This window comes from Lycium ferocissimum, chromosome 7, assembly GCF_029784015.1.
Source record: "Lycium ferocissimum isolate CSIRO_LF1 chromosome 7, AGI_CSIRO_Lferr_CH_V1, whole genome shotgun sequence".
NCBI classification, from domain to species: Eukaryota; Viridiplantae; Streptophyta; class Magnoliopsida; order Solanales; family Solanaceae; genus Lycium; species Lycium ferocissimum.
The window spans coordinates 19616003-19641476 of record NC_081348.1 but is presented as its reverse complement, the minus strand read 5'-3'; the positions used below and the strand labels follow the sequence as shown (position 1 = coordinate 19641476).

At 36.1% G+C, this 25474-nt stretch overlaps 1 protein-coding gene, 1 long non-coding RNA gene and 1 pseudogene across 2 annotated transcripts; 1 reads left to right on the top strand and 2 right to left on the bottom strand.

Moving 5' to 3' along the window:
- The first annotated feature begins 813 nt into the window (after window positions 1–813).
- Window positions 814–10189, top strand: LOC132063664 (flowering locus K homology domain-like). Its single transcript, XM_059456321.1, is given in 7 exon segments — window positions 814–1227; window positions 2555–2807; window positions 6596–6744; window positions 6818–7105; window positions 8278–8472; window positions 9825–9843; window positions 9846–10189. Coding segments are annotated over 7 exon segments (1473 nt in total). The 3' UTR covers window positions 10001–10189.
- A 1188-nt stretch (window positions 10190–11377) lies between these two features.
- LOC132063661 (uncharacterized) lies at window positions 11378–14444 on the bottom strand. The gene is made up of 2 exons (XR_009416438.1): window positions 14324–14444; window positions 11378–11633 (listed from the first exon to the last, which is right to left on the bottom strand). It is a non-coding gene; the product is annotated as an uncharacterized LOC132063661 (long non-coding RNA).
- Window positions 14445–20732: 6288 nt separating this feature from the next.
- On the bottom strand, window positions 20733–24317 carry LOC132063660 (uncharacterized; annotated as a pseudogene).
- Window positions 24318–25474: the final 1157 nt, after the last annotated feature.

Sequence of the window (25474 nt, the reverse complement as noted above, 5' to 3'; positions counted from 1 at the left end):
GTGTGAATTATGTACTAATGAATGATGTACAGTTCCAACCGAGTTGGTTGTAACGTCATAGCTCCTCTTCCAAGATTTATTTGTTTTGTTGTGTTCTTAGTGCACCAATCGGTTCTAACTTTTGTTTAAGGAATTTGATTTGTTTCACTGATGAGGATGGTTCACTCCTCATGAACTTTTTTAAAGACGATCCTTATTTGCTCTTAGCCTGTGAACCCTATGGGATTTCTTTTACAGTTTAAGCACAAAGCTTCCTGGTGTAGGGGTGATATGGTAGAAAGTGTGGGAGAGTTTATGAACTTTATAGAAGCTTTGAGAGTGTAATTGTTTTAGTTTTGTTGTAAGTTGTTTGCTTCCAGTACCTTCTTGGTACTTGGTTAATGTAATTTATATTACCTTATCTAAATTTTTTTTTTAAAAAAAGAAAAGAAAAAAAAAACTGGAAGAGGCACCATTTTCCCTTACATTCTCTTTTAGTTTTGAAATGAATTCCTAATTTAGTTGTTGCTGTTTAAAACAAATTCCTATTTTTTGCTGATAGTTTAGTTGCTGCTATTGTATTAACAAGTTAACTTTATGAGCTTTTTGGGGGGCAATGGTTAGCAAAAGTAAGAATAGTGTTAGTTTTGATGGTGCTGATTAAGATCGTTAAGAATAGTGTTAGTTTTGATGGTGCTGACTAAGATCGTTAAGTAATGAATTTATCAAAAAAAAAGATTGGTAAGTAATGTACTTTTTGAAGTGGAACCTTTTTCTATATAAATGCACCCACACCCCTTGACAATATTATCTCTATTTTACAGTAAAGAGATTATGGAGGAACTTGATGTTATCAAACAAGAGACTATGGAGGAACTTGATCAAAGCCTTAATCAACATGAGAATGAGGGAGCACCAGAGAACTCACTCCTTGAGGTGAAAGAAGAACCATCACTCCTTGAGGCAAAGCAAGAACAGGAACAGGAACAGGAACAGGAACAAGAACAAGTTCAGGAACAGGAACAAAAACAAGAACAGGAACAAGAACAAGAAAATGTTGCTGCTACTGGAGGTGGCGGTGAGAGGTGGCCAGGGTGGCCTGGGGAAAGTGTTTTTCGCATACTAGTCCCTTCACAAAAAGTAGGTGGCCTTATTGGACGCAAAGGAGAATTTATCAAAAAAATTGTTGAAGAATCAAAAGCTCGTATTAAGGTTCTCGATGGTCCTCCAGGAACTTCTGAGAGAGCAGTAAGTCCCAACTATTTTCCTGTGTACTTACATATTCTTGTAGACAAGATACTTCTCAAATTCCACTGCATCTTCTTCCGTGACTTTTTGTTGCCTTGCTTATAATCCATGTTTTTCCTTTTCTTTGACAAGGTAATTTTTTTTTTGGTTTTTGACAAGGCATGTTTTTCCTTTTCTACGTTTAATTTTTTTTTTTTTTTTGTATCATCTCCCTCTGTCCCCGCCCTACCCCCAAAAATATTACAATATATTGGGAAAATGCACTTCCAGAACAGATAAAAAACTGGGTCAAAGGATCTTAAGAAAAACTGGGTTAAAAGGATTCTGGATGGTACCCTCATGGTGTTTTTTTGTCTTCCTTCCCATCTTGTTCTCTTCCTCTCTTGTGTTTGTGTAGGTATGATACTTCCTGGTGAAATTAACTTTTGCTGGATGTGAAACTCTCTAACTAATATTCCTCATTAATACTGCTTGCGTAGTTGGTCAAAATTAGTACCTATTTATAAGTTTGAGTTGTAAAATAGGTGACTGCTACTGGGTTTGAGAGTGAAATGGGGACATTTGGTGATTGATGGTTAATGAAACGAGAAGGTTATAATGTTAGGATATAGGTCTTGAGATTGCTGCCATGTGGCTATCCTCTAGTAGCAACTAACACTAAATTTCAGGTCATGAGCTAGCTCCGAAATTGAATGTGATAGAGAAGGAAACATGGACGGATTCTCTGGAATGTTTGACATACATGGAAGTGCATTTTGTAATGATAATCACAAGTATCAAGAATAATAGAGAAAAAGTTCCTATTGTCTGAAAAGGGAGGAAATCTGGGACGACCCAACATAGAAGTAAGGCAGATGATTTGACACAGGAGTATCTAACATAAAAGCATATAATATACAGCAACTTTCTTTCTAGGACAAGGGGCGCCGAACAAGTTCCAGTCTTCAAAAACTTTTTAATTATGTGCATCTTCTATTAACAAGAATTCAAAAATATTCGTCTTTTTACAATTCTAAAATATTTTTCATTAGTATAGATCATACACAGTATTGTTTTTCTTATTAAAAATAAAATTCTTAAGTGTATTATCTATAATAATGAAAAATATAAAATTCTCTCTTTTTATATAGCTATGTATATAAAGTGATGAAAGAGTACATACTTTATATAGATGTATATATATCACTAATGGAAGAGAACCTACATTCTTCAAATTCATGATATGGAAGCTTGTACTGCTGCAGTTAACTTAAACTTTTTTTTTTTTTTTTTGGTTAAGGAAGGTTAAGTTCTTATTAATTGTATTTGTTTGTTGCTATGCTGAAAGGTAATGGTATCTGCCAAGGAGGACCCTGACGCCTCTCTTCCACCTGCCATGGATGGTCTTCTGAGGGTTCATAGACGCATTGTGGATGGCCTGGAGAGTGATTCTTCTCACCCTCCTCCAACTGTAGCTGGAAAGGTCTCAACAAAGCTGCTTGTGCCAGCTGCACAGGCTGGAAGTCTTATTGGAAAACAAGGGACAACGGTCAAGTCCATTCAAGAAGCATCCAGTTGCATTGTTAGAGTTCTTGGATCAGGTTCTTTCCTTTGCTTTTTAGATATCTCTGTTATTCAACTTAGTAACAAGAATTTTACCACTCTAGCCCATGTATGAGGGACATTCAACTTATTGAGGGTATGCTGGCCACTTCCAAAAAGTTGACTACTAGTAACTCATTACAGGGAGCCTAACAGATCTACTAATTGAGTTGCATCATTTACAAGGTCTTCTTTACACCAAAAATAAAGGGGTACTGATACATTTCCCTTTGATATTCTGAATAGAAGTGAAACTATCCTCAAAACATCTTCCATTTCTCTCTCTCCAAATTGCCCACCATATGCACAGCAAGATGGGATTCTTCTGCACCATTTCTTTTGGCTTTTACTTCCCATAGACCATAACCGGGCTGTGATTATGCAGTGTAAGAAGAGGTGACTGCTTGTATTGCATCCCCTTTCTCTTTAGCCTCTCATAAGTCAGACAAGCTTTCCTTACCACCAACCAGGAGAAGCATTTGATTTTTTCTGGAGTCTGATTTTTCCAAACCTGTCTCCATGGCCCTATTTTATAACCTGGCCGTTCTAATATCTCCCTCTTGTAGAACTTGTTTACAGTGAATTTGGCAATTATCAATTATCTTACCTTTTCTATAATCAATTATCTTTTCTATGTATTGCTTTCACCCTGGGATCTATTTGAATAAATATATGAAGTTGCTAGTGTCTTCTATCTCCATTTAAAGTGTCAGTGGATCCAAAACTTGTACAAAAACATTGATTTTTATGTAAAAGCTATAGTCAATAAATGCTAAAGCTGCAAATCTGTAATGCATTATTTACATTTGAACATTTCCCTGAACTATATAAATCTTTTATATCCATTTAGCTTTATTCAGGCTCATTTCATCTAAACATTAAACGATCTATCTTTTGATGCAAAGTTGGGGTTGACTAAACTAGATTTCTTAACTCCCAACTTACTCCTACATTGACATAAATGTCTACTAAAAAGATGGGGTAAAAATAATGAGTTATCCTAATTAAAGGATAAATAAAGATCATAAATTTGAATAGCAAGAACGCGATATGTCTAAACTAGACTTTTGCAATCTCCAGGGGTCTGTAGCCAGTTCAGAAGACAAAGTCCTCTTAATAAGACTTCCAAAATGAAATATGGGTATAAGTCTTTTCCAGGAAAGAATAGTTGCTTGGAAAAGTATTGCCTAGTTGATAAGACGGTAAGTGCAGGGAGAAAGAGTTGGTTTGAAGGTGGGTGGAATTCAAGATGAAGATCGCCATATACTGTTGGGAAGCTGTAGGAGTCATTGAACAAATTGCCTTTTTCTTAAAAAATATTTGTTATTTTTATTTAACAATAATGTTATGAATGTTTACCCAAGGGTGTGGCCTAGTGGTCAATGAAGTGGGTTGAGAACCATGAGGTCTCAGGTTCAAGTCCCAAAGAGAGACAAAAACAATCAGTGATTTCTTCCCATCCGTCCTAGCCTTGGTGGACAGTACCCGGTACCTGTTCCTGGTAGGAGGCTACAGGTATTCCGTGGAATTAGTCGAGGTATGCGCAAGCTGGCCCGGACACCATGGTTATTAAAAAAATTAATGAAAGTCATTTTTTTGATAAGGTAACATATTACTACCTCCATTTCAATTTGTCTGGTTTTTACTTGACACGGAGTTTAAGAAAGTAAAGAAGACTTTTGAATCCTATGGTCTTAAATTAAAGATATGTATAATGTACCAAAATGCCCTTTAATCTTGTGATCTTAAACATGCCATGCCATGTGGAAAGTTGGAATTAAAGAGTTGCCAAAAAAGGAAAGAGGCATTCTTTTTTAAACGCACTAAAAAGGAAAGTAAGTCAAACAAATTGAAACAGAGGGAGTAGTATATTTATAACTAGGGACTACACAAAATAGTGTGATCCTTTATAGTTACAGTGAGTTGTCCAGTCTGAGCTCCTATAACCTAGACTCTCATTAGTAATCTAACACCTTAGGAATAAATTCTGCTTCTTGAAGGTATTTTTGTTTACACGAAAAAATAAAAAAGGACTCAACAATCATGTTCAATATCTGAATGGAATTGCTATTGTCCTCAAAACATCTCTGATTTCTCTCCTTCCAATTGTGCAAGCTGGAACAATCTTCCATCTCTCAGAGTGTCCTGACAGGTTCCCATCTCTACTCCAGCAAGTTGGAAATTTTCGTGGACTCTCCTGGGCATGGACATGACCACATGATTTCCCTTAGGCTAATGAAAATCTTCCATAGTTGATCTGTCATTCTAATTGGATTTGTTAAGGAAGTCAGCACGTGAAAGGTGCAAAGTTGAAATAAAGTGGGAACAACAAGGTCAATGAGTGGGAATTAGACATATGCTTAGAAGTCAACGGTTGGGAAACAACAAGCTGATTTTCTTTATACTTGTAAATTTTTGGTTTTGGAATTTTGGTCTCTTCTGATTTAGTAATGAGACATGATACCTACTGTATCACAACTCTTTTGGTTGATTTTCATTTTCTAGGGCAGTCAGTATGCTCTTAGCCTATTACCCTTCAAATGTTCTCCCTGCACTTCTTCCTCACACAAGTCTTGATTTTGTAACTTGCTTGCTTATACAAAGCTTTCATGGTCGGTTTATCATTATTGAATCTCATGTATGTTGCACTACTTTGGTTGACTTGCTGTGGATGGTGATCTCCAATTTCAGTTATCTAGGATTGACCATGTACTTGTAATGAGAGCAAGTATGAAATTCTCTAGGTGGTTGCTTCAAAAATCATTAACACCTATGAAATTCTATCCTGATCGAAAAGTTACCATCATATGGATGTTTGGAAGATGTAGTTTCAAAAATATGTTGCTATGCTACTTTACTACAGTATGTTTATCTCCTGACCTTCCCTAACCCTCCAAAACTAATGCGGGAAGAGGATAATCAAAACATAAAAGAACAAGGAAGTGAAATACTTAGGGAATGCTTGGCATCAAATTCATTCAGAGATTCTTCACCAACGATTTCATACTTAATCTTCGCTTTCTCTTCCTAGCAAATGCAAAGAAAGCAAACATTATGTATGAAAACGTTAGTGAAGCATCTCCGAATGAATTTGATGCCAATGCTGTGGTCTTGTTCTGTGGTCATTCTGGTCTAATTTTGGATTTACAGTCAGGACCTCTTACATCTCATTGCGTGTAGGACTACATTGTTCCACACTTTGGCTCAAGAACACGTGGTGATCCTCCTAGCTCAAGGAGGCATCTAATCTTTTTGTACTCTAGGTATGTGTACTGTTTGTATGCGTAGGCTTGAGCACACTGAATTAGAATTCGCTAAGCTTAGAAGTTTTTTTTCCAAAACTTGAACTTTTGCCAATTGAATTTGGTCTCATCCTTCTTCGGAAACCTTAAACCTGAGATTGAACTAAAACTTCTTCACATAATGGTATCAAGGTAAAAAACATGAAATAAAATTGGTTATAAAAAAAGAGGTAAAAACATGAAAATAACTTGTTAATTGGAAAGCTAAAACATGAAATAAACTAGAATGTGGAAAACTCACATGCCTATAGTGCATGTTTATTATTTATCTTTAAGTTAATACTAGAGGAGTTAACTACAGTAATTCCCGTGGTTAAGTTCAGCTGGATTTGGAGATCGCGAGGTCCTTAATTGGTACTATAGCTCTCTACTTTCATCATGAACTATTCTTCAGGGCCGTTTTGTTCAATTTGCATCTTTAACTGCGCCTTAAACTAGTTCATGTGGTCTTAATCCTTTCTTGTGATGCTTACATATCATTGCAGAGGACCTTCCCATTTTCGCACTTCAAGATGATAGGATAGTTGAAGTAGTAGGGGAACCTGCTGGTGTACACAAGGCAGTTGAGTTAATTGCTTCTCACCTGAGGAAATTTTTGGTCGATCGTGGCATAATCCCAGTATTTGAGATGCAAGTAAGCCTCCTTTTAGTTAGATATTTTAGGTCAGGAGTTTAGCATCTTTTAATGGAACTTCTTTGTTGCTTAGATGCAAATGCCAAATCCACCAGTGGAACACCACATGCCACCACCTCCCCAGTCTTGGGGTCCTCCTCCCCAAGCTTTCCCACAAAGCGCTGCTGGAGGTCCGGGATATGGAAATAGTCCACATTTCATGCCACCATCCAGGCAACATGATAGTTATTACCCACCAGCTGATATGCCACCTCCTATGGAAAAACAACCTCATCAAGGCATTTCTGCATACGGAAGAGAAGCTCCAATGTCAATGCATTCATCATCCAACAACCCAGCAGCACCATCTCTTGTTACTCAGGTATGTTTTGTTACCGTAAACACACTGAGGTATGTAACAAGAAATGGGGTGAGACTTCATGTTAATGGACTTGGTTAGATTTCTTACATGAGGAAAACAATTCATCGTTTTTTTTTAATAAGCTAAAGGTTCAATTATACATCTCAACAAGAATACCCTCACCCCCCACCACAACCATTTCTCTTTTCCAACTTTCTGTTGAAAGACACCAAAAGGTTGTTAGTCATGTGCTAAAAGATGGGCGGGAATCCAGAAACAGGGATGAAATCATTTATAAATGCCTCATGTTTTTGTAACAATATGCATGTCAGCTCCCTGTCCCTTAACTAGCTATATAAAGAAATTGTAGCATCTGGATGATAATTAATGCAATCTGGATGTACTATAATGCAGTTTATTTAGTGTAGCAAGAAATGGTAGGCCAAAATTCCCAGGTAGTTCTGCTAACCATGGCTAGTGGAACAACTCTTAGATTTCTTAAGAAGTACACTCCCTGGCAGGTTTTTGGAGTCAGAGGATCAACATATCTGACTTTGTTTGACTTCGGACATAAATATGTTAATTTTGTAATAAGAAATTTTACATGGTTGGAATTATGTTAGTGTACTATAAATCACAATTTTGTATAGTTGAAGTTGCTTGGATCATTTTTGAAAAAAATTGTAGTTGAAAAAAAGCCTTTTGACTTTCTAAATAGTAATTGTGTTAGATACAACATAGGGAGAATAAATTTGCGGACTCATTTCTTCGTATTTTTTTCACGAGGACTGCTCAATTAGTTACTTGATTTTCTAGGCTTCTTTTTTCCCTGCTCTTTTATTCTTTGATTCTTGTTTCTCTGAGCTTCTGTTGCGGCCTTTCTTGGTACTTTGATGGTTAAGCAAACTTGATTTCTTGATGTTTTCTGGTTTTTCTTCTCGCACTTTTACAGATTTAAGGGCTTGTCGTAGCATTTTTTATTTGATTGGTGCCCAATTGAATTACTGCATTATGCACAAGCCTTTCACTAATACTTTATTAATTGAATACTTAGCTGAGAATTAAGAAATGGCTCTTGAGAAATATTTTTTAGCTTGCAAAAATGGTTTTGATGAAGTGCTGTAAATAAAAATGGGAAAAAGAAAGAAATTCGTCTGCTGATTTTTGCTTTATCGGACGGCGTGATTTTGTAGATTACACAGCAGATGCAGATCCCACTGGCCTTTGCTGATGCTGTGATTGGAACAAATGGTGCAAGCATAAGCTACATCCGACGGGTTAGTGGTGCTACTGTTACCATACAGGAAACAAAGGGAGTTCCTGGCGAGATGACTGTTGAGATCAATGGAACTGCTTCTCAAGTCCAAACAGCACAACAATTGATACAGGTAAAATTCTTGCTTGGCTTTTTAATCATTCAATTGTATTTTCTGATTTATCTTCTGCATTTATTATTTAATTGATTGCAAAATAATGTGGTACATGCTACAGTGCTATTCCCAACCCCCTAAGCATCTTTCCCTTTCAGCTCAAATTTTGGGGTTCTACTTATGCGCAGAATCACCGTGGTAGTTCAAACGTGTTATATAAACATTGAAAGGTGATCAGATGTAAAAGACCTTGCTGATGGATTCCCCTACATCTCAAGCCTGTGGCTTATAGGAAACATTTTTCAACGATAGGTCAAAACGTATATTCCTCCTAAACCCAAGAATTTTAATTCTATTTTTATAGAGAGTCTTTTAGCTCAGCTTCTCAGACTCTACCCTCAATATCATAACATTGTTTACATTACCTTCTCCACTGAGCTTTCAGAATAATATCTTTAGCCAGAACAAAATCATTGGGAAGTGGTCTTAGTGATTTGATTTACAAAACTTGAGCTCCGCATGCGGCAACGAGAATGTGAAACAAGTTTTCTGACTATGCATATTTTTTGGTCACTAATCAAATAAAGTGGAGGAAAATCATGTGTAATCAAATAAAGTGGTGGAGGAAAAATCATATGAATCCAGGCTCGAGAGAGTAGGCTGATAGTGTTTTGTAGTGGTATGAATTGCTAGAAAAAGGGTCTTTCGTGAGTATCTTTGGGCTGCGAAGGCTCCAGGAAAATGTGAAGGAGTTGAGCAAATGTATGCCTACTCATGATTTGTGTTTCAGATCTTCCACAGCTGATCCTAACTAATTCGATATTAAGGGGTACATATAATACGGAATGCCTTTTTTCCTTCCAAATGAGGGCGTTCGCGCTCTTGTTTGGCATCCATGTTTTGCTAGCTGAGGTTGTAATTGACGATAACAAAGTCTCTGTCCAAAAAATGACGGCATCCGAACCCAACCCCTAAGATACGGGTCGCAGCATCTAATCTTTTATGTGAATTTGGTCATTGGTTCTTCATATTTTTGGAATTAAATTTCTTACATATTTGCGACCTAAATGAAGATGGTACAAGTCTGCATATTTTATAAATAAAAATATTTGGAAAAGTCGTATGCAATTAAAAATAGTTTGACTTCCCAAATGGTAATGTTTTCCGTCTGAAATGTGCATATGCATGAGACTTTCCACTGAGGGCACGCAAAATGCCATCTTTTCTGTGTTCCATTCGACTTTGAAGCTCTTGCTGTGTTAAACCTGATTTTCTTCGTTTAGCCGCAATTTGTGCTTCTGGCTATATTAAACATTATTTTTCTTGATTAAAAAAAAAAATAAAAATTAAGATTTATTTTTGTGTTGCAGAATTTCATGGCAGATGCGGGGCACCTCCAGCACAGACAGGTCCACCAGTTGATCAAGGCTACAACCCCTATGGAGCTCCTGCTCCTTCTATGTATTCATCTGCCCCTTCAAATGCAGGCATTCCAGGGCAATCTGGGGGCTATGGTTCAGTGTATGGTAACAATTATGGCTATTGAACTGGATCTATCTGCATTTAATTTGGTGAACAAAACTAATAATCCTTTCACGAGGATGTTTTGTATTGTTGTACTCTTCATTTAGGCCTAGTGACATGGAATTTCTATACATAGAGTGTTGTACGCATTAGGCTCGTTACAACCTTTGATCTACAAAGTGCTTATATTATTGTTGTCCTGTTTCTTCTCTATCTATTTGCACCTCTCGACGAGTAATATACTAATCTTGAACACTGGAGTAATTTCTTATTTGCTCGTCAACTAGGAAATATATTATATATGCCCAATCTGTAGTGATGGCAGAAGCAGCATATTCGTTTCGACCTATTTGATTCTCAAGCCGTAGTTATTTAGATGGTATTACTAGATCAAAGAAACGGGAAAGTTATGTTTTATCCTTATCCAAATTAAAAGCTCTGTGCTACGCTCATGCATGCCACCTCTGTGTAGACATCTTTGGATCTCAGTTCATTTGGGACTGTCAACATAATATTCGTTCGTGTCTGAAAAAGACTAGTGTGTTATACTTGTCATGCTCTAAATATTACATTCTTTGAAAGGAATAAAATGTATTTATAAAACAAAATAATTCTGTGGCTCTTTTCTTATTATTCTTAATACCACAGTGGATCAAAGACCTCATAAAACTTTAGATTAAACACCACTATGGCGCTGGCATTAATTTAAGTTCGCCGCTTTTTCGATTAGTTTATATGAAAATGTGTTAGTTTTCATGAAAATCTACCTGTGAAATTTCCAGAAACAATTCGGCTGCTTTTTAATTTGTTAAAAGAAAAAACGAACTACCATACTTAATGCAAAATCTAATTCAAGCTCAACTTTATTGTCATGGCCCATGACCAGTCATGAGCCAACTTCAAGTTGTCAAGTTCAAATTCTTTTTTGCGGAAGTAGGAGTTGTAGACTTATTTCCACCCACAAAGAAAAGACTATATCATTGAGGGAGGAAATGTGTACATGGTCACGTACGAAATGATAGGCCCTAGCTTAGAATTCTACAATTCAACTCAAGGGGGCGATTTATCCTTTTTCCTATTCTTCGCTCTCACTGGCCATACTTTTAAATAGTGGTCATATAGAACAATGAAGCCCTTCTAACTTTTCGCGTTTTGAGCTAGCTTTCGCTATACTTTAGATAATTTGACTGGACCAAGCCCTTGACAAATGCCAGAGAGCATAAGGCAAAATCCTCCAAGATTATATTCTTTAGCCAAGTTAAGCCCATTGCATCAGGGAAAGCAAGCAAACACAGCCCATAAAGAACCCCCCAAAAAGATAAAAATGATGACAATACCAAATTTATCGCACCACCTCCGGATAAACTGAATAAAGCATCACAAAACAGGAGAAGCCCAGTTCCAACCTAACTTTTGTTTGAGGGCATAGTTTCATATTTTATGAAGAGACTTGAATGAGTCCACAACAAAGTCAACATAAACAACGAATGGAAACCTACATTCAAGCTGATGTCAAATATTCACTTTATTTGGCCAAAATGTAACGACAGACCTAACAAGCGGAAACCTCAAACCAGACAATCTCACACATCTAATTATTTTTACTTGGTTGAAGGTGCCTTCTCCAGCTTCCGTTCTGGCTTAAGGAATGGATCCTGCAAGTTAACATTTGAATAAAACACATCAAACGAAGAGGAGGACATCAAACTATCAATTCCACCTTTAAAGTAACATCTGCGAAATCAACAACCAAAAATGCACATTTCTTGCTTAGAGAACTTATTAGCAACCAAAAAATAGGAAACGGAGATTTTGCAGCAAAAGAAAGCACAGCATATTACTCATTTATTTATCTATCAGTCAATAACACTACCTGACACAAAATTCTATCATAGAAAGCAGCGATATATGTTATCCTTTTACCACTTGAAATTTTAGCTGAGAAAGGAAATTGTCACTTATACAAGTACTCAACAATGAAACAAAGGCCTAAAAATTGTCACTTCAAACTTTAACTTGGGGACTATGCCTTTTTTCAGAAACATCCCCTAAAAGACAACAACCAAAAAACAAGTCCAGTTCAGCTTCATTCCAGTAAGAACCTAAACAAACCCCCCACCCCACAACACACACACAAAATTTTTTTGCATCTCCTAATTATATACTTGCTCCATGACATATTCCTTTATTCCTCCTCCGGAGTACATCTTCAGGCTTCATCAGTGTCTTCTCCAATCCATACACCACAACAATTGCAATGGTTATAAGTAAGACATATCTTCAACTATAGGCTTGAGCTTTAACAGACATCAGTATCCAAGTACTTGCAACTAAAAAACTGCTTTGCTTGGTGCATTTCCATTTTTAGTTTTTCCAGTATGACTAAGTTGTTGTGCTTTAGTAGAATAAAAGAAGACAGTGGATTAACCAGAGAGACCCTGAATATATCCCATCTTCATACTTGCCTTACATCTCCCACACAGCAGTTTTGGACAGTCTCACAGGGCTGCAAGCTAACAATATTTGCAAGATTTTGCTGAAAGAAGTGGAGAATTCAGGAAATCACCATCACTTATCTGTGGGCTATGAAGATGTTGACTGTTGATTTAAACAGTATGAAAGAACAAAACAGTCGCAGTAGTAAGAAACAGGAGGACTATTAGCAGAATTATCAGAAACTATGAAAAAGTGGCGGCAAAGAAGTCCAGCAGGATCAGGTATAGCTCAAGATTGAACAATAAAGAAAAAGATTGGGACTTGTGGAGGATGAGAGAGAGGTGACAAGAGAATTATAGAGAAAACGAGAGAGGGTATTCCAGAACAAGCAATCAGCGGAAAATGCACATGTGAACTGAAACAAAAATTGAAACTTTCTAATAACCCTAATAAAACTTTAGATTCTTCTACATCTTCTTAAGACTCTCCCTAAATTTATCCTATGGCCTTTTAGTTTCAGAGATGAGCAAATGGTTACTTGGTTTAGCATTGGAGATTGGGCATCTCTTTTATTAACTTTTCTCCTAGCTCTTTATTATACGTAAGCCTACTCAAATAAGACAGCTAGGTACTTGATTCAAAGACAAAGGCGAGACACATCATACAAGCAAAAACAAGAATGACCTAGGCTTAATTAAGCTCCCAGTTCTGCTCATCTCAACAGATATGACCTTCAACTCAAAAGCTACTTGAACCAGCTCAAACTCAATCTTTTTTGATGAAGAGCTCAATCTGGATTCAATAACATTAGATTTAGTTGAGGTAACAAGATACAGAAAAAGAGGAAAGGAAGTAAAATAGCAACATTATTTGTAAGGAATAAAATCGGAGGGTTGGGAAGCTCTTTCTTCCCCTTTGAAATTGACTGAATAGAAAGAAGCATACATCTTTCATTTCCATTCCACTTGTGCAAAGCAAGTTGAAGTAATATTTGAACATTCAGGGATGTAAAACTATGAATGCTTCTCTCATTTACCCACTCCCTCCCATTCGTTGAACTGGAACCAAATGTAGAGCAAAACAAGATCATTCGAGCATGAGATAAGCATAGCCTGAATAACTCAAGTTTAGCCTTTAACCCCAGTCTATGGATCGAAAAAAATTCCAAGTCCATTCACCTCCCCAGATACAAGACCACTCTTTCTTTTCTACACTTGAAAACAAGTTATCAACTAAATGTAAAACCCATTACCCAATAAATTTCATTTTACAGGATAATGATTTTAGGGCTCTGCCTGCAGTTCAGACCCCATCTGTACACTTGGCCCATGTATGTGAATCAAAACGAACAACCAGTAAATGAAGACAGAACCCCCCCTCTTCTGGGCTTCAAATTCACCTCTGCGACACCATTTTTTACGAGGCAGCTCCCAAAACAATCTCCTTATCGGTTTCCTCTTCCATATATACATCCAGACCTCCTAAGTCAAATTTCTGACGCCTTTGTGTGACTAGGTTACACGCGCTCTTCGTTTCTTCTAGATGTTGATGGTGTCTAACACATGTATAACATGGATATGGGCCGGGATCCCACAAAATACAGAATAAGCCGGAAATTGGGGGTTGAGATTCCCGGAAAGTTGTGAGATTACAGCTTAATCCGAAATTCGCTTAAACCCAATCTACATCTGCCCTTCGATTAAGCTAAGGTCTTCATTTTTATGGAATATCAACAAAACCCTAATCTAATCCCGATCTAAAAGACTCAAACAAAAATCAATCGTGAAAGAGCTTCAACAATCATTCCATAAAGATACAGAAAAGATTAGCAAGGATAACGCGCAAATAAAAAAATGGTCCCAAAAGGGACGTAGAACTAACAGAAGCTAAAATAGATAGAGAGGCTTACATTTTGAACGAAGATAAAGTTGGCAACGACAATAGTACCAACGATACCGCCGAGAATAGCAGCGGGACCAGTTAGCAAGCTCCATTTTCTGTGTATCATCCTTTCCGATATTCTTCTGCTTCTCTCTCTTTAACCCGATTTCTTAAACACTCCTAAAAAGGGGAAAGAAAAACACAGTCCCAGGAACCAAACAAGTGGGCCTCTTATAACTCAAGACAATGATCAAAATGGTCCTTAATGTACTGACACTATTTTTTATGTAAAGAGCGGGAGTGACATCTATTTTACTCCTTCACTTGATCCAAAATGATCCTTATCATACATTAAGCACTCTTTTTCCGACGTAACCACTTATTTTCCCTAATCTATTTCGGTCTTATCTCAAATGAATAAATGAATCAAGTTCAATAAAACATCTGATCATAAATGCTTGTTTTGATCAATAAAATCGAACCGATTGGCTTCTAAATCCATTATATTATCATTTCTTTTCTTTTGATAAGAAAACCGTCAACAAGTTTCTTAATTGATATAGAAAGGTAAGATGACATAATAATAGGAGTGGATTAAAGGAAAATGGAGATTAATTTTTTTTTTTTTTTTTAAAAAAAAAATTAGAGCCGAGGGAAAAATAATTTTGAAGAAACTGGATGATCTGGGATTTAGACATAAGGGTATAATTGACCTACAAGTATAGGATCATAATGCTCCCAAAGTATAACGAAGCAGTATGGATAGAACTATTTAATGGCCTTTTCCGCATCTGCACGCATCCATTTGCACTCTTTGACATAAACGGTCAATAGCGCAAGCAAACAATAAAATCGGAACGGTTAACCAAACCCATTTTTTGCCCCCCAACCCCGTAAACTTTTTTTTTTTTAACACTTTAACCCATCCCACCCCTATATATAAACCCTCTTTTTTTTTTTAACATTTTCATTATTAATCCACACCAATCCACACCAATTCACTGCTCTTCTTTCTCTCAAATCTCAATCTCTCAATTATAGTTACTTTAATAATTAGCCACTTTAAATTTCTCTCAAATAAATATTATAAAGTCTTATTATAGTTTCAATTATTAATTTTGCAATTATAATATTGTTGGTGGAATTAGTGATTTTGCAACAATCCGAAGTAGCTTTGGTGGATTTGCAATTCTAGCCGCCTTCACTTTGTTGGAAATTAGTCCGGTAATTTGGTACCTTCGTTCCAACTCTATCTTTATTTTTCGCAATTTAATTTACGCAATTTAATTTGTTACAATTTATTTTCTTGTGATTTATTTGAGTGTGATTTAAATTAATTCTATTTAATAATGGCGAAGAGATTTAGACGTGGTGTCGGTAGTAGTGGTATTGTTAGGGGTGGGCTTAATGAGGAAACATTTGTGGAAGAAACACCTAATTTAGGTATTGATGTTGATGGAAATAATCCACTTTTAGGTCATGAGGCAATGCAACAACATTATCACAGACATAGCTTTTAATGAAATTGATGATGATGATGATGAAACACAAGCCCCGAAAATTTCATAGGAGATACATGTCTGCCACAATCACATACACAAGACAAACCGCCTAGAACTTGTAAGCCAACCGCTAAAATTTAAAAATTTATGACTAAGGATAGGGAAAGCCAAACGATTAAATGTACTACATGTGGACAAGTATTTGTTTTTAGCGAAAGGAATTGGGATGGTGGAACGGTACACTAAATGGTCATATGAGAAAGAAGCATATGGATGTTTGGAGAGAGCAAACGGGTTCAAATGTGGGGGTATTCAAATGACGACGCACACGAACTTAGGTAAAAATTTTAAGTATGACAAGAAAAAAGAGCATGTAGAAATAGCTAAAATGGTATCTTATGATTGTTTACCATTTTCCTTTCCTTCGGGTTTGGGGTTTGTTATTTACATTCAACGTTGTTATAATCCGTTATTTGAGGGTATTCTAGTGAAGCACTTGTAGAGCGGATGTTATAGATTTGTATAAAAAATATAGATTTTATTTGCGCCATGTATTTAATTCTTTAAATTGTAATGTTTCTCTTACCGTCGATTTGGGTCTTAGTCTTAACAAGTTAGATTCTTTGCTATTACATATCATTGGGTTGATGACAATTGGGTTATGCAAAAAAAGAATTATAGCTTTTTTATATAATGAAGGAAAAGGTCGTCACGATAGAAAAATTTTAGCGGATTCAATGTCTACTATTATGAGATTTTTTAACATTTATAGAAAAACACTTTGTATTGCTTTAGATAATGCTTCTAATAATACAAAGGCGATTGGTTTTTTAAAAAGAGAATTAAACCCTCCGCTAAAAAATATTTTTCATGTGAGATGTAGTTGTCACATTTTAAACTTAATTGTTAAAGATGGTCTTGTGTGTTTTGACGATTCTATTCAAAAAGTTAGAGATGCGGTTGCGTTTCTTTTGTAATGCTTATTGTGGAAGACTTAGAGATTTTAAGAATGCTTGTGTGGAAAATAACCTTAGACTGAAAAATTCAGAGTAGAAATTGAGATTAGGTGGAACTACACTTACATTATCTACAACAAGCATATGAGTATAGGATTATAAATACAACAAGTTCACAACAAATATAATATTAATAATGATGATTGGTTAAATTTTACGCATTGGGAAGATGTTAAGGAATATGTTGAACTCTTAGAAAAATTTTATAATGCAACTTTTGCTTTTTCTAAACAATTCTATCCTACGGTAACCAGAATTTTAGCCTACTTAGCGGAAATAGCTAGAGTTTTACAAGAGTATAAATATAAACTCGGTTATCAAGCGGCTATTTTTGATATGATAATCAAATTTAAGAAGTATTTTTTTCCACATCCCAACTTTATTTATATTGAGTTCTCTTTTAAATCCTTGTTTCAAAGTGTCTTATACTAAAGCATTGGTTGTCAAATTTATACATTTTTAGAAATTGAAGAGTTCAACCATCTCTAGTCAAGCTTCTAACTTTATATTGATGACGAGTTTAGAAATTTTTTTACTCATTATTCTAATTTGGAAGAACAGGGTTACACCGTTGCTCCACGCCCTACTATTTTCTCAAAGTAGCAAAAAAGGGCTTGTCGGGTTTGTCGCGTTTAAAAGTTTTACATTCACAAACAACTCTTCTTGTAAAGGTAAACTTGATGAATATAACTTTTATTCGATGCAACCAAATGTGGATATCAAGGAACTAGATGAGTTGGACGTCTTAGCATGGTGGAAGAAATACAAGGCAAGTCATCCGATACTCTCAAGAATGGCTCGAGATATCCTTACGGTTCAAGTATCAACCGTGGCTTCGGGAGAGTGCATTTAGCTAAGGAAGACAACAAATTGGAGACCATAGACACTCATTATTCGGCTTTGGCACCATTACTAGTAATGCATTCGTGATTGGATTGGATCGAGCGACGTAACCAAAACTTAGAAGCGGAGGAAGGCGAAGAGGAAGAGATTGAAGATTTGATAGCAAGTGGGCCGGACCAAATGGAAGGCTTTGAAGATATCTCCATGGCCGAATATGATATGGGAAATTAACCAAATGATTGAGAATTGGTGATTTTATTATCTCACTATTTCTTTGCGACTCATGTATTATTTGCAAGTTAAAAAAAACTACAACTTGCAAATAAATGTTATCTAAGAATGAATAAAATATATGGCTCGTTGAGTTTCTTTATTTTTGTGTTCGTATTTTTTACACTTATATTAAGTTAGAAATATCCTAAAAATATATTAAGAATATACTTATAATATACATCTACTTAAATTAAAAACTAGAAAGTTATATACTTGAAAAATAACTAAAATATACTTAAGAATATATTTTATAATATATAGTATACATATAACTTAAACACACGCGCGCACACACACACACACACACACACACACACACACACACACACATATATATATATATATATATATATATATATATACGCGTATATGTTGTATTCTTGACTTGTCGTTAGCGCATCGTTAGTCAAGAATATATAAACTTTACTTATAAACTTATATAACATATGTAAATATGCCTACAATATACTAATAAATACTATAATATATATATACTATACAAAAAACAAAAAAAAAAGGGGTTTGGACGTGGTTGAACCGAGATAGCCTTGCGGTTTCGAGCTTTTTTAGTGGAACGTGGCCGTTTCCGTTTTTTTAACGGAAACCGGGATTCCCGTAGCCGGTTACCGGTCCGGTCAAAGTTCAAGCCCATTGACGGGTTTAGTTTGATGTTATGTGATATATATAGAGCAAAAACAATCACCTTTTTCATACGCTACGGACAACTTCGACTACATGGTATATATGAAGGGCTAGAATAATCCTACTCCAAATGTTTAAGGACTATTTTGATCATTTTCTCTCTCAAATTCTATCATTTTTGCTAGGAAATGACAAAATGCTCCCTTACGTTTGAGAGTAGGTTTAAAATAGCCCCTTTAAGTATATATTGAACGAGCTTTTTTCTCCTTTTAAGCATATACACAATAGTTTTGATCCTTTAAATTTGTCAAAAAGTTAATGCTTTTAATTTTCGAGATGTATTTAGCAAATTTATGTTCGTTAGATTTGATGAAATAAACACTAAGAAGATCCTCAAATCCTAAAATATGAAACATAAAGAATTGCACTAGACACTAAAAATATAGTAAAAAAATAGTAAAAATTGCACCTAAAAAACTTGAACCAAACTCTAAGTGTTTATGGTCAAAAGCGAAGATTATGTGTCTTAATCTAATTAGACACAAAATTTAAGAAAATATATAAGACTTCGAATCTTGTAATCTTAAACATGTTTTATTAGTATAAGAGATTGTTATTAGGATAAAATGAGAATGTTAGAAATCAAAATGAAGGAATAGTAAGGACCAAACCTTCTCATTTTCTTAATTCAATATTTGTAATATTTTTTAAATGAAATTTACATGATAAGAAACTAGATACAAGGTACTAGTACTACTATAAATCACAATTCTGGGCTATGCAGGCTTCTATTTCCTCGATGCAAATCACTTCATTAGTTGGCATTAATTTCTACCAAATTTGTTTTCTTGCCGTTGGGTTACCTCTTTGAGGTTAACTTATTCCTTGCTACCCCTTCATTAGTTAGCTTTAGTTTCTACCAATTTTTTGAAAAAACAACCAAATCAGGGTCAGCAACAACGTTCATCTGAAAAATAAATTAAAAAAGGCAGAAAAACTTTCACGTTACACAGATGAAGTGCAAAAGGTACAATAACTTGTTAACCCCTTTTCTTTTTCTCTTTTCAGATAAGGGTGGTGTTTGAGCAGCAGAGTATTTACACCAAATCGATAAATATGTTTCATATGTTTGTATATAGACTTGTCTCACTTACCCATGATAAATTTATGTTTTAACTTCATTAAATCACTTAACTATGGTATATTGAATTGATTTGATGTAAATACTTGAATGAATAATTATTTTTATTTGAGCCACCTTATCATATACCTCAACTAATTTATTAACACGTCCCGGATAAATTCATTAGTGACCCGGTACGTGTATTTTGATTAATCTATCGAGCACTTTACTACCTCCCATTCTACATAAAGTACCGAGTCTTTGTTGAAATTTGAACCTTAGTCTCCTATGGCATTTTGACTTCATTGACAACTAGACCACTTCTTATGTGCAACATAAAACTTGTAACTTCAACCCAAGTCCAGAATCCAGTTATTGATTGAAGACCATAAATAACTTGCAGCAAAATTCTTTTGAAGTTGGATCACGCGTGGATGACAAAACAGTTTGGCATAATAAAAAGGAAAGAAAAATGCCAAAGAATATAGACAACCAACCACTCCTCCGAATAAAAAAAAAAAGTGTCATTCACTTAACCTTTTTTCTTGGGTAAAAAAAAATGTCCAGCTTATCAAATCGAAAATTAACCTTATTTTTTGATTTACTTGTTATTAAGTTGTTATATGATCAAATTCAACGTTATTTAATTAGGGATAATCTAACAAATTATCTATTTTGTCACAGGGTTCGAATAGGTATTGGACTCTTTTTTTTTAATCAGGATGGAGTAGAACAAAACAGCAATACTCAAGGCAAGGCAAATGGCACTGACTCAACTAATCAAAATCGCAACAATACAAGAAGTGATCACCATTGACCATGCTTGTCTACGTGTGCATACGCAAGATTATAACCAACTGCAAAACAGGAAATTTCATCATTTGATACTAGACCTCAGCATTAACCAAACGTTTGTTTGGAACATAACAAAATAAGGGTCTGCTGCACCTGCATAGCATCTTTTTATTATTAATAACAAATTCCAGGCCAAGGGGAGCAGGGGAGTGCAAAGACATAAATTGCATGGCATCCACAACCTAAGAAAGCCAATTTTCATCATATCATATATAGTTATAATCACCAAACCCTATCCTCTGTTGCAATGTATTATTAAACAAATCCAAAAAAGGCAATAAAGCTTGCTAGACTAGTAGATGAAAAGTTATCACTGGACTGAGAAGCTAACTAGAAATATCCTTTTGCAGAATATAAGAAGGATTCTCCACAGGAAAAAGGTATATCACACAGACTTCTTTTTTGCACTGAATGAATTGTCTGCATAGACAACTCAAATTAGACTCACATGTCGTCCTGAAGTGGCCAGTCTGATTGCAACGGGTACAATGCACAACTCGCTTCACCCTACCACGGTCTTCTGCTCTAACTCGCTTCTTCCTTGGCCTACCAGGGGCCGAAGTGACTTAGGTGGGTTTATAATAATCTCAACTGCTTGGGCAGCATTTGGATCTCCCTCTGTCAACTCCTTCCATAATGATTTATCTGGAATAGGATGTATCGTTTGGGGTAAGTCTTCCGATACGTTGCAACAGTAAAGCAACTCTCAGTAAACCATTGGACATTTTGCCGGCAAGAAAGTAGTGCTGCCAGCATGTGCACAGGGCAAACCATAGAGTTGCCAGCCCCGACAAAGGCAGCAACGGTTCCGGATATCAACAATATTGGTACTCCTCATGAGATATCACTTCAAACTCAGCTTCATTAGCACGAAGAACCTGATAAGTCCGGGCACGCTCAACAGCATCTGCGACTCGCATCTCCCGCTGTAGGCGCCAAAATTGATGTCCACTGCATACAGATCTCTCGTCGTTCATTGAACCAAGTCATAAGCTGCCTCCTGATGCATTCCATCATCTGAATTATTGGAAGTCCAGAGGCCTCTAGAATCCAATTATTCAATTGTTCCACTATGCTAGCAGTCAAATGACCAAACCTTGATCCCTCAAAATAAGCTGTGGCCCACAATCGTGGAGGGATCCGCCGAATCCAATACGCAGCATCTTGTGATATTTCCTCATCTCAAGAATTTTTAGCCTCGAACTCAATGACTGTAAGAGCATGTGCAGCTTCCCACAACAGGTTAACAAGCATTGTATTGTTGAACTCCTTACGGAAGCTTTCACTCAAATGACGATGCAAAAACCATGGAAAGCAGTGGGAAAATTTGCTTCAACCCCATCTACAATACCCTTCTGCCTGTCAGACAAGATGGTAAGTCTTGCATGTTTTCTGTATTAACCTCTAGCAAGGTACGAAGTTCAGAGAGAAACCACATCCAGTTATGTCATTTTCTCATCAACAACACCAAATGCTAGAGGAAAAAGGCGTCATCACCATCAAAACCAGTAGCTAAGAGTAAAGTACCAAAGGTATTTACTTTTCAAGAACGTCCGGTCAAGCCCAAGAAGAGGGCGACAAGCATTTAGAAAACCAAAATAGAAGCCTGAAATGATATAAAAAGCCGCTGAAAGCAATTATCAGCAGGGTTTGCATAAACTGATGCTATACTCCCTGGATTTGTCCTTTTAACTTGTTCACAGTAAGAAGGAAGAAGGCGATAACCTTCTTCAAAGGAACCGCGCATAGCAGCCATAATTCGTTCCTTTCCACGCCAAGCTTGCTTGTAAGACAGGGTAATTCCATGAGTCCGGTGAATTTCTTCAAGGATCTCCTTTGGCTTGCAATTTGGGTTTTCCCGGAGCCGTTGCTCCACCGAGTTGGCCACCCACTGAACTGAGGCTTGCTGATGGCCTAGATGCGCGATTCCTCCACATGTATGGTTGTCATGAATTGTTCTGATTGTGAACGTGGGTACACCTGGAAGTTTTGCAGCATGAATGCGCCAAGGGCAGCCCTCACTGGCACATTTAGCAGTAAAACGAGTTTTATCAGATTTTATGGTCTGAATCTCAAAATGAAGAGCAATGGCTGTGTCACGTAAAGCCCTTCTGCAGCTTTTGACATCAGGGAATTCTTGTCCCACATGTAACTCATAATCAGGTGCTATTGAAAGTTGTCGAGCCTGAAGGACATGAGCTGACGAAGCAAGAACCATCTGGCCATCGTGGAGTTCAAATTCATGTGCAGGTTCAACACCCATATCATGGTTCTCAACCACAGCTAATTCCAAGTTATCATCAAGTTCTTGGTTTTCCTCAATGCCTAACTCATCTTGTTCAGAAACAACTAACTCATTGTTTTCATTAGGCAACTCCTGGTTTTCATGCTCAGGCTTTTGCTCCATTGGTAAGCCATTCTCGTGCTCATACTCATGATGCTCGTGATTCCCGTGATGATTTTGGCTGTCCGCTATACCCATCTCATGCTCATGATTCTGGTTCTGGGCTAGTTCCAGTCCGTGGTTCTGGCTTATGCCCATATCCTGATGAGTGTGGTCAAACACTATTTCCTGGTTCTCACTATCAACAGCCAAATCCTGACTTTGGCCAGGGATCAACTCATGGTTCGCCATTCGTCTTTGCAAAAGTAACCACTTCAATCAATAGGATGTCCTGTCAATGTGTGAACACAAACTTTGAAAATGTACCAAGGAAAGATCAAACTCTTCTCTCACTTGATGAAGTACCAATTCTGAAGACAAAGAATCAGCTAGCGACTAACAGATATCAAAACTACTTTTTGCTTCAAGTGACTTCACTACAGCCTGCTTCAAAAGTGCACATAATTCATGATTTAGCATATTGGACCAGATAGTATGCAGGGAGAAACAAGCACAGTAACCCAAACCTGTTATCAGTATACAAAACCAAAACAAGAAGTAAAAAACTGGATAAATCAATCTGACCTGCTCCCAGCACTATATTAGTCCAGAACACTGATCAAACTCAATAAAACAGCAGCTCCTTCCAGCTACAAGCATAAATTAAACCAACAAGTCTCAATACAATAAACTGTACAAATCCCTAAAACAAACAATATATAGTCAAATATCCCAGCATTCTACATATCAAAACGACACAACCCACAAACCAAATTAGCAACAGGAACCCAATTTACACCAAACAATAAGAACGTAACAGTGTAATTTCACAGGTAGGTGGGGTTGGGGAGGGTAGAGTGTACACAGACCTTACCCCTACCTCGTCAAGATAGAGAGGCTGTTTCCAATAAAACCTCTACTCAAGGAGCAATAAAACACCAAACTCACCATTAATTAAGAGAGCCCCAGAAGTCAAGATCGAGTAGACCCAAGTTCACTAAAAACTCCAAGATTCCACCTTCTTCCAATCAAAACACAAAGAAAACAGAAAACCCATCTCAGATTTCGTCCAAAATCGATTAAGGATCAAGAAAAAAGGGTTCCAAATTGGAACCCCAAGAAAAGGGTGTACAGAATTTTGAATATGGCGGGTAAAAAAAGAGAGAGAGAGAGAGGGAGAGAAAAAAAGGGCAAGGAGAGAAAGGGGAAAATCGGAAAAGAAGAGTAAGGGTAAGGAAGGGAAGGAAGGAGGCTGAAGAAATACAAGGGCAAAGAGAATTGAAGGTTGTAAGGGTTGTGTTGGGAATTGCAAGCTTAGGGCTAACGTTGGGAACGATGGGTATTTAGGTCATAATGGGATACCCCACCCCTCCTTCTGTGTTCCGTACTTACCATACTACCCCCTTTTTCGTTTTTATGTTTTCCCTTATTTTCTTGTTTTGTCCCTACACCCCTCTATAAGGACATTATTCATTGGTTTTCTTTCAAATATTCTTTATTTTCTTAAACCCTTTTTTTTTTTTCTCCTTTTCTAATAATGTTTATTTGGAGAGAGATGGTTTTATCTTTGTCTACCACCCTTAGGCCTGTTTGGAAAGCCACCCAGGTAATTAAAATTGGGTTATAGATTATATTTTCCCTTTTCTTTTCAATTATTTACTTAAGTTTACGCTTAATTTGACATAAGACATTATGTTAAACTTTTTCTTTGATTTTGAATTTAGGTTATATTTTCAATTTTAAGTTATTTGCTTTCATGCCATGTATTGCTTATTTTTCACTTACATTTGATGGATTTTTTGTGTCAAACATTTGAATAATGTTATGGCATTATATTTATAAATATTATCTTTTTGTCAACATCCAATTCATGACGTTCTCACAAAAAAAGTCTTCTTTTAAGTTTTATAATTAATTGCAATTAAATATTATTAATTTGAAAAATATACATCAAATATTTTTTTACAATATTAGTTACAAATATATGATTATTAATTAATATATTTCCAAGAAACAATGTGTTATTAAATAACTAATTTAATATCATTTATAAAGGCAAATATTTTTTAAATATTAATTTCAAATTTTTTATAATTAAATTTTATTTTAAAATTAAACTAACTCGTAATTACAACATTACCTGTGCAAGCAACAAAGACGTTTGTAATTACAATGTAATTACGTTATGACAAACAACGAGTCATTGTAATTACACTATTGTGTAATTACACCAATTCCAATTACCAGGTGGCTTTCCAAACAGGCCCTTAAGAAAGTATGAGATTATTAGCCAGTTTGGCCAGGTTGCCGAAATCAAATTTATTTGAGAAGTGATTTTTATAAGAAAATACTTTCTTACAAAGTGTTTTGGGAGAGTATTAATTTGTAAAAATGGCGTAAAAATCCGAAAACCGAATTCATCGAATCGAACCGGCTATTTCGGTATTTCGGTATTTCGGTATTCGGTATTCGGTAATTCGGTTCGGTATTTGGTACTGAAATATAAAATTTAGAATTTCGGTTTCGGTATTCGGTATTTACA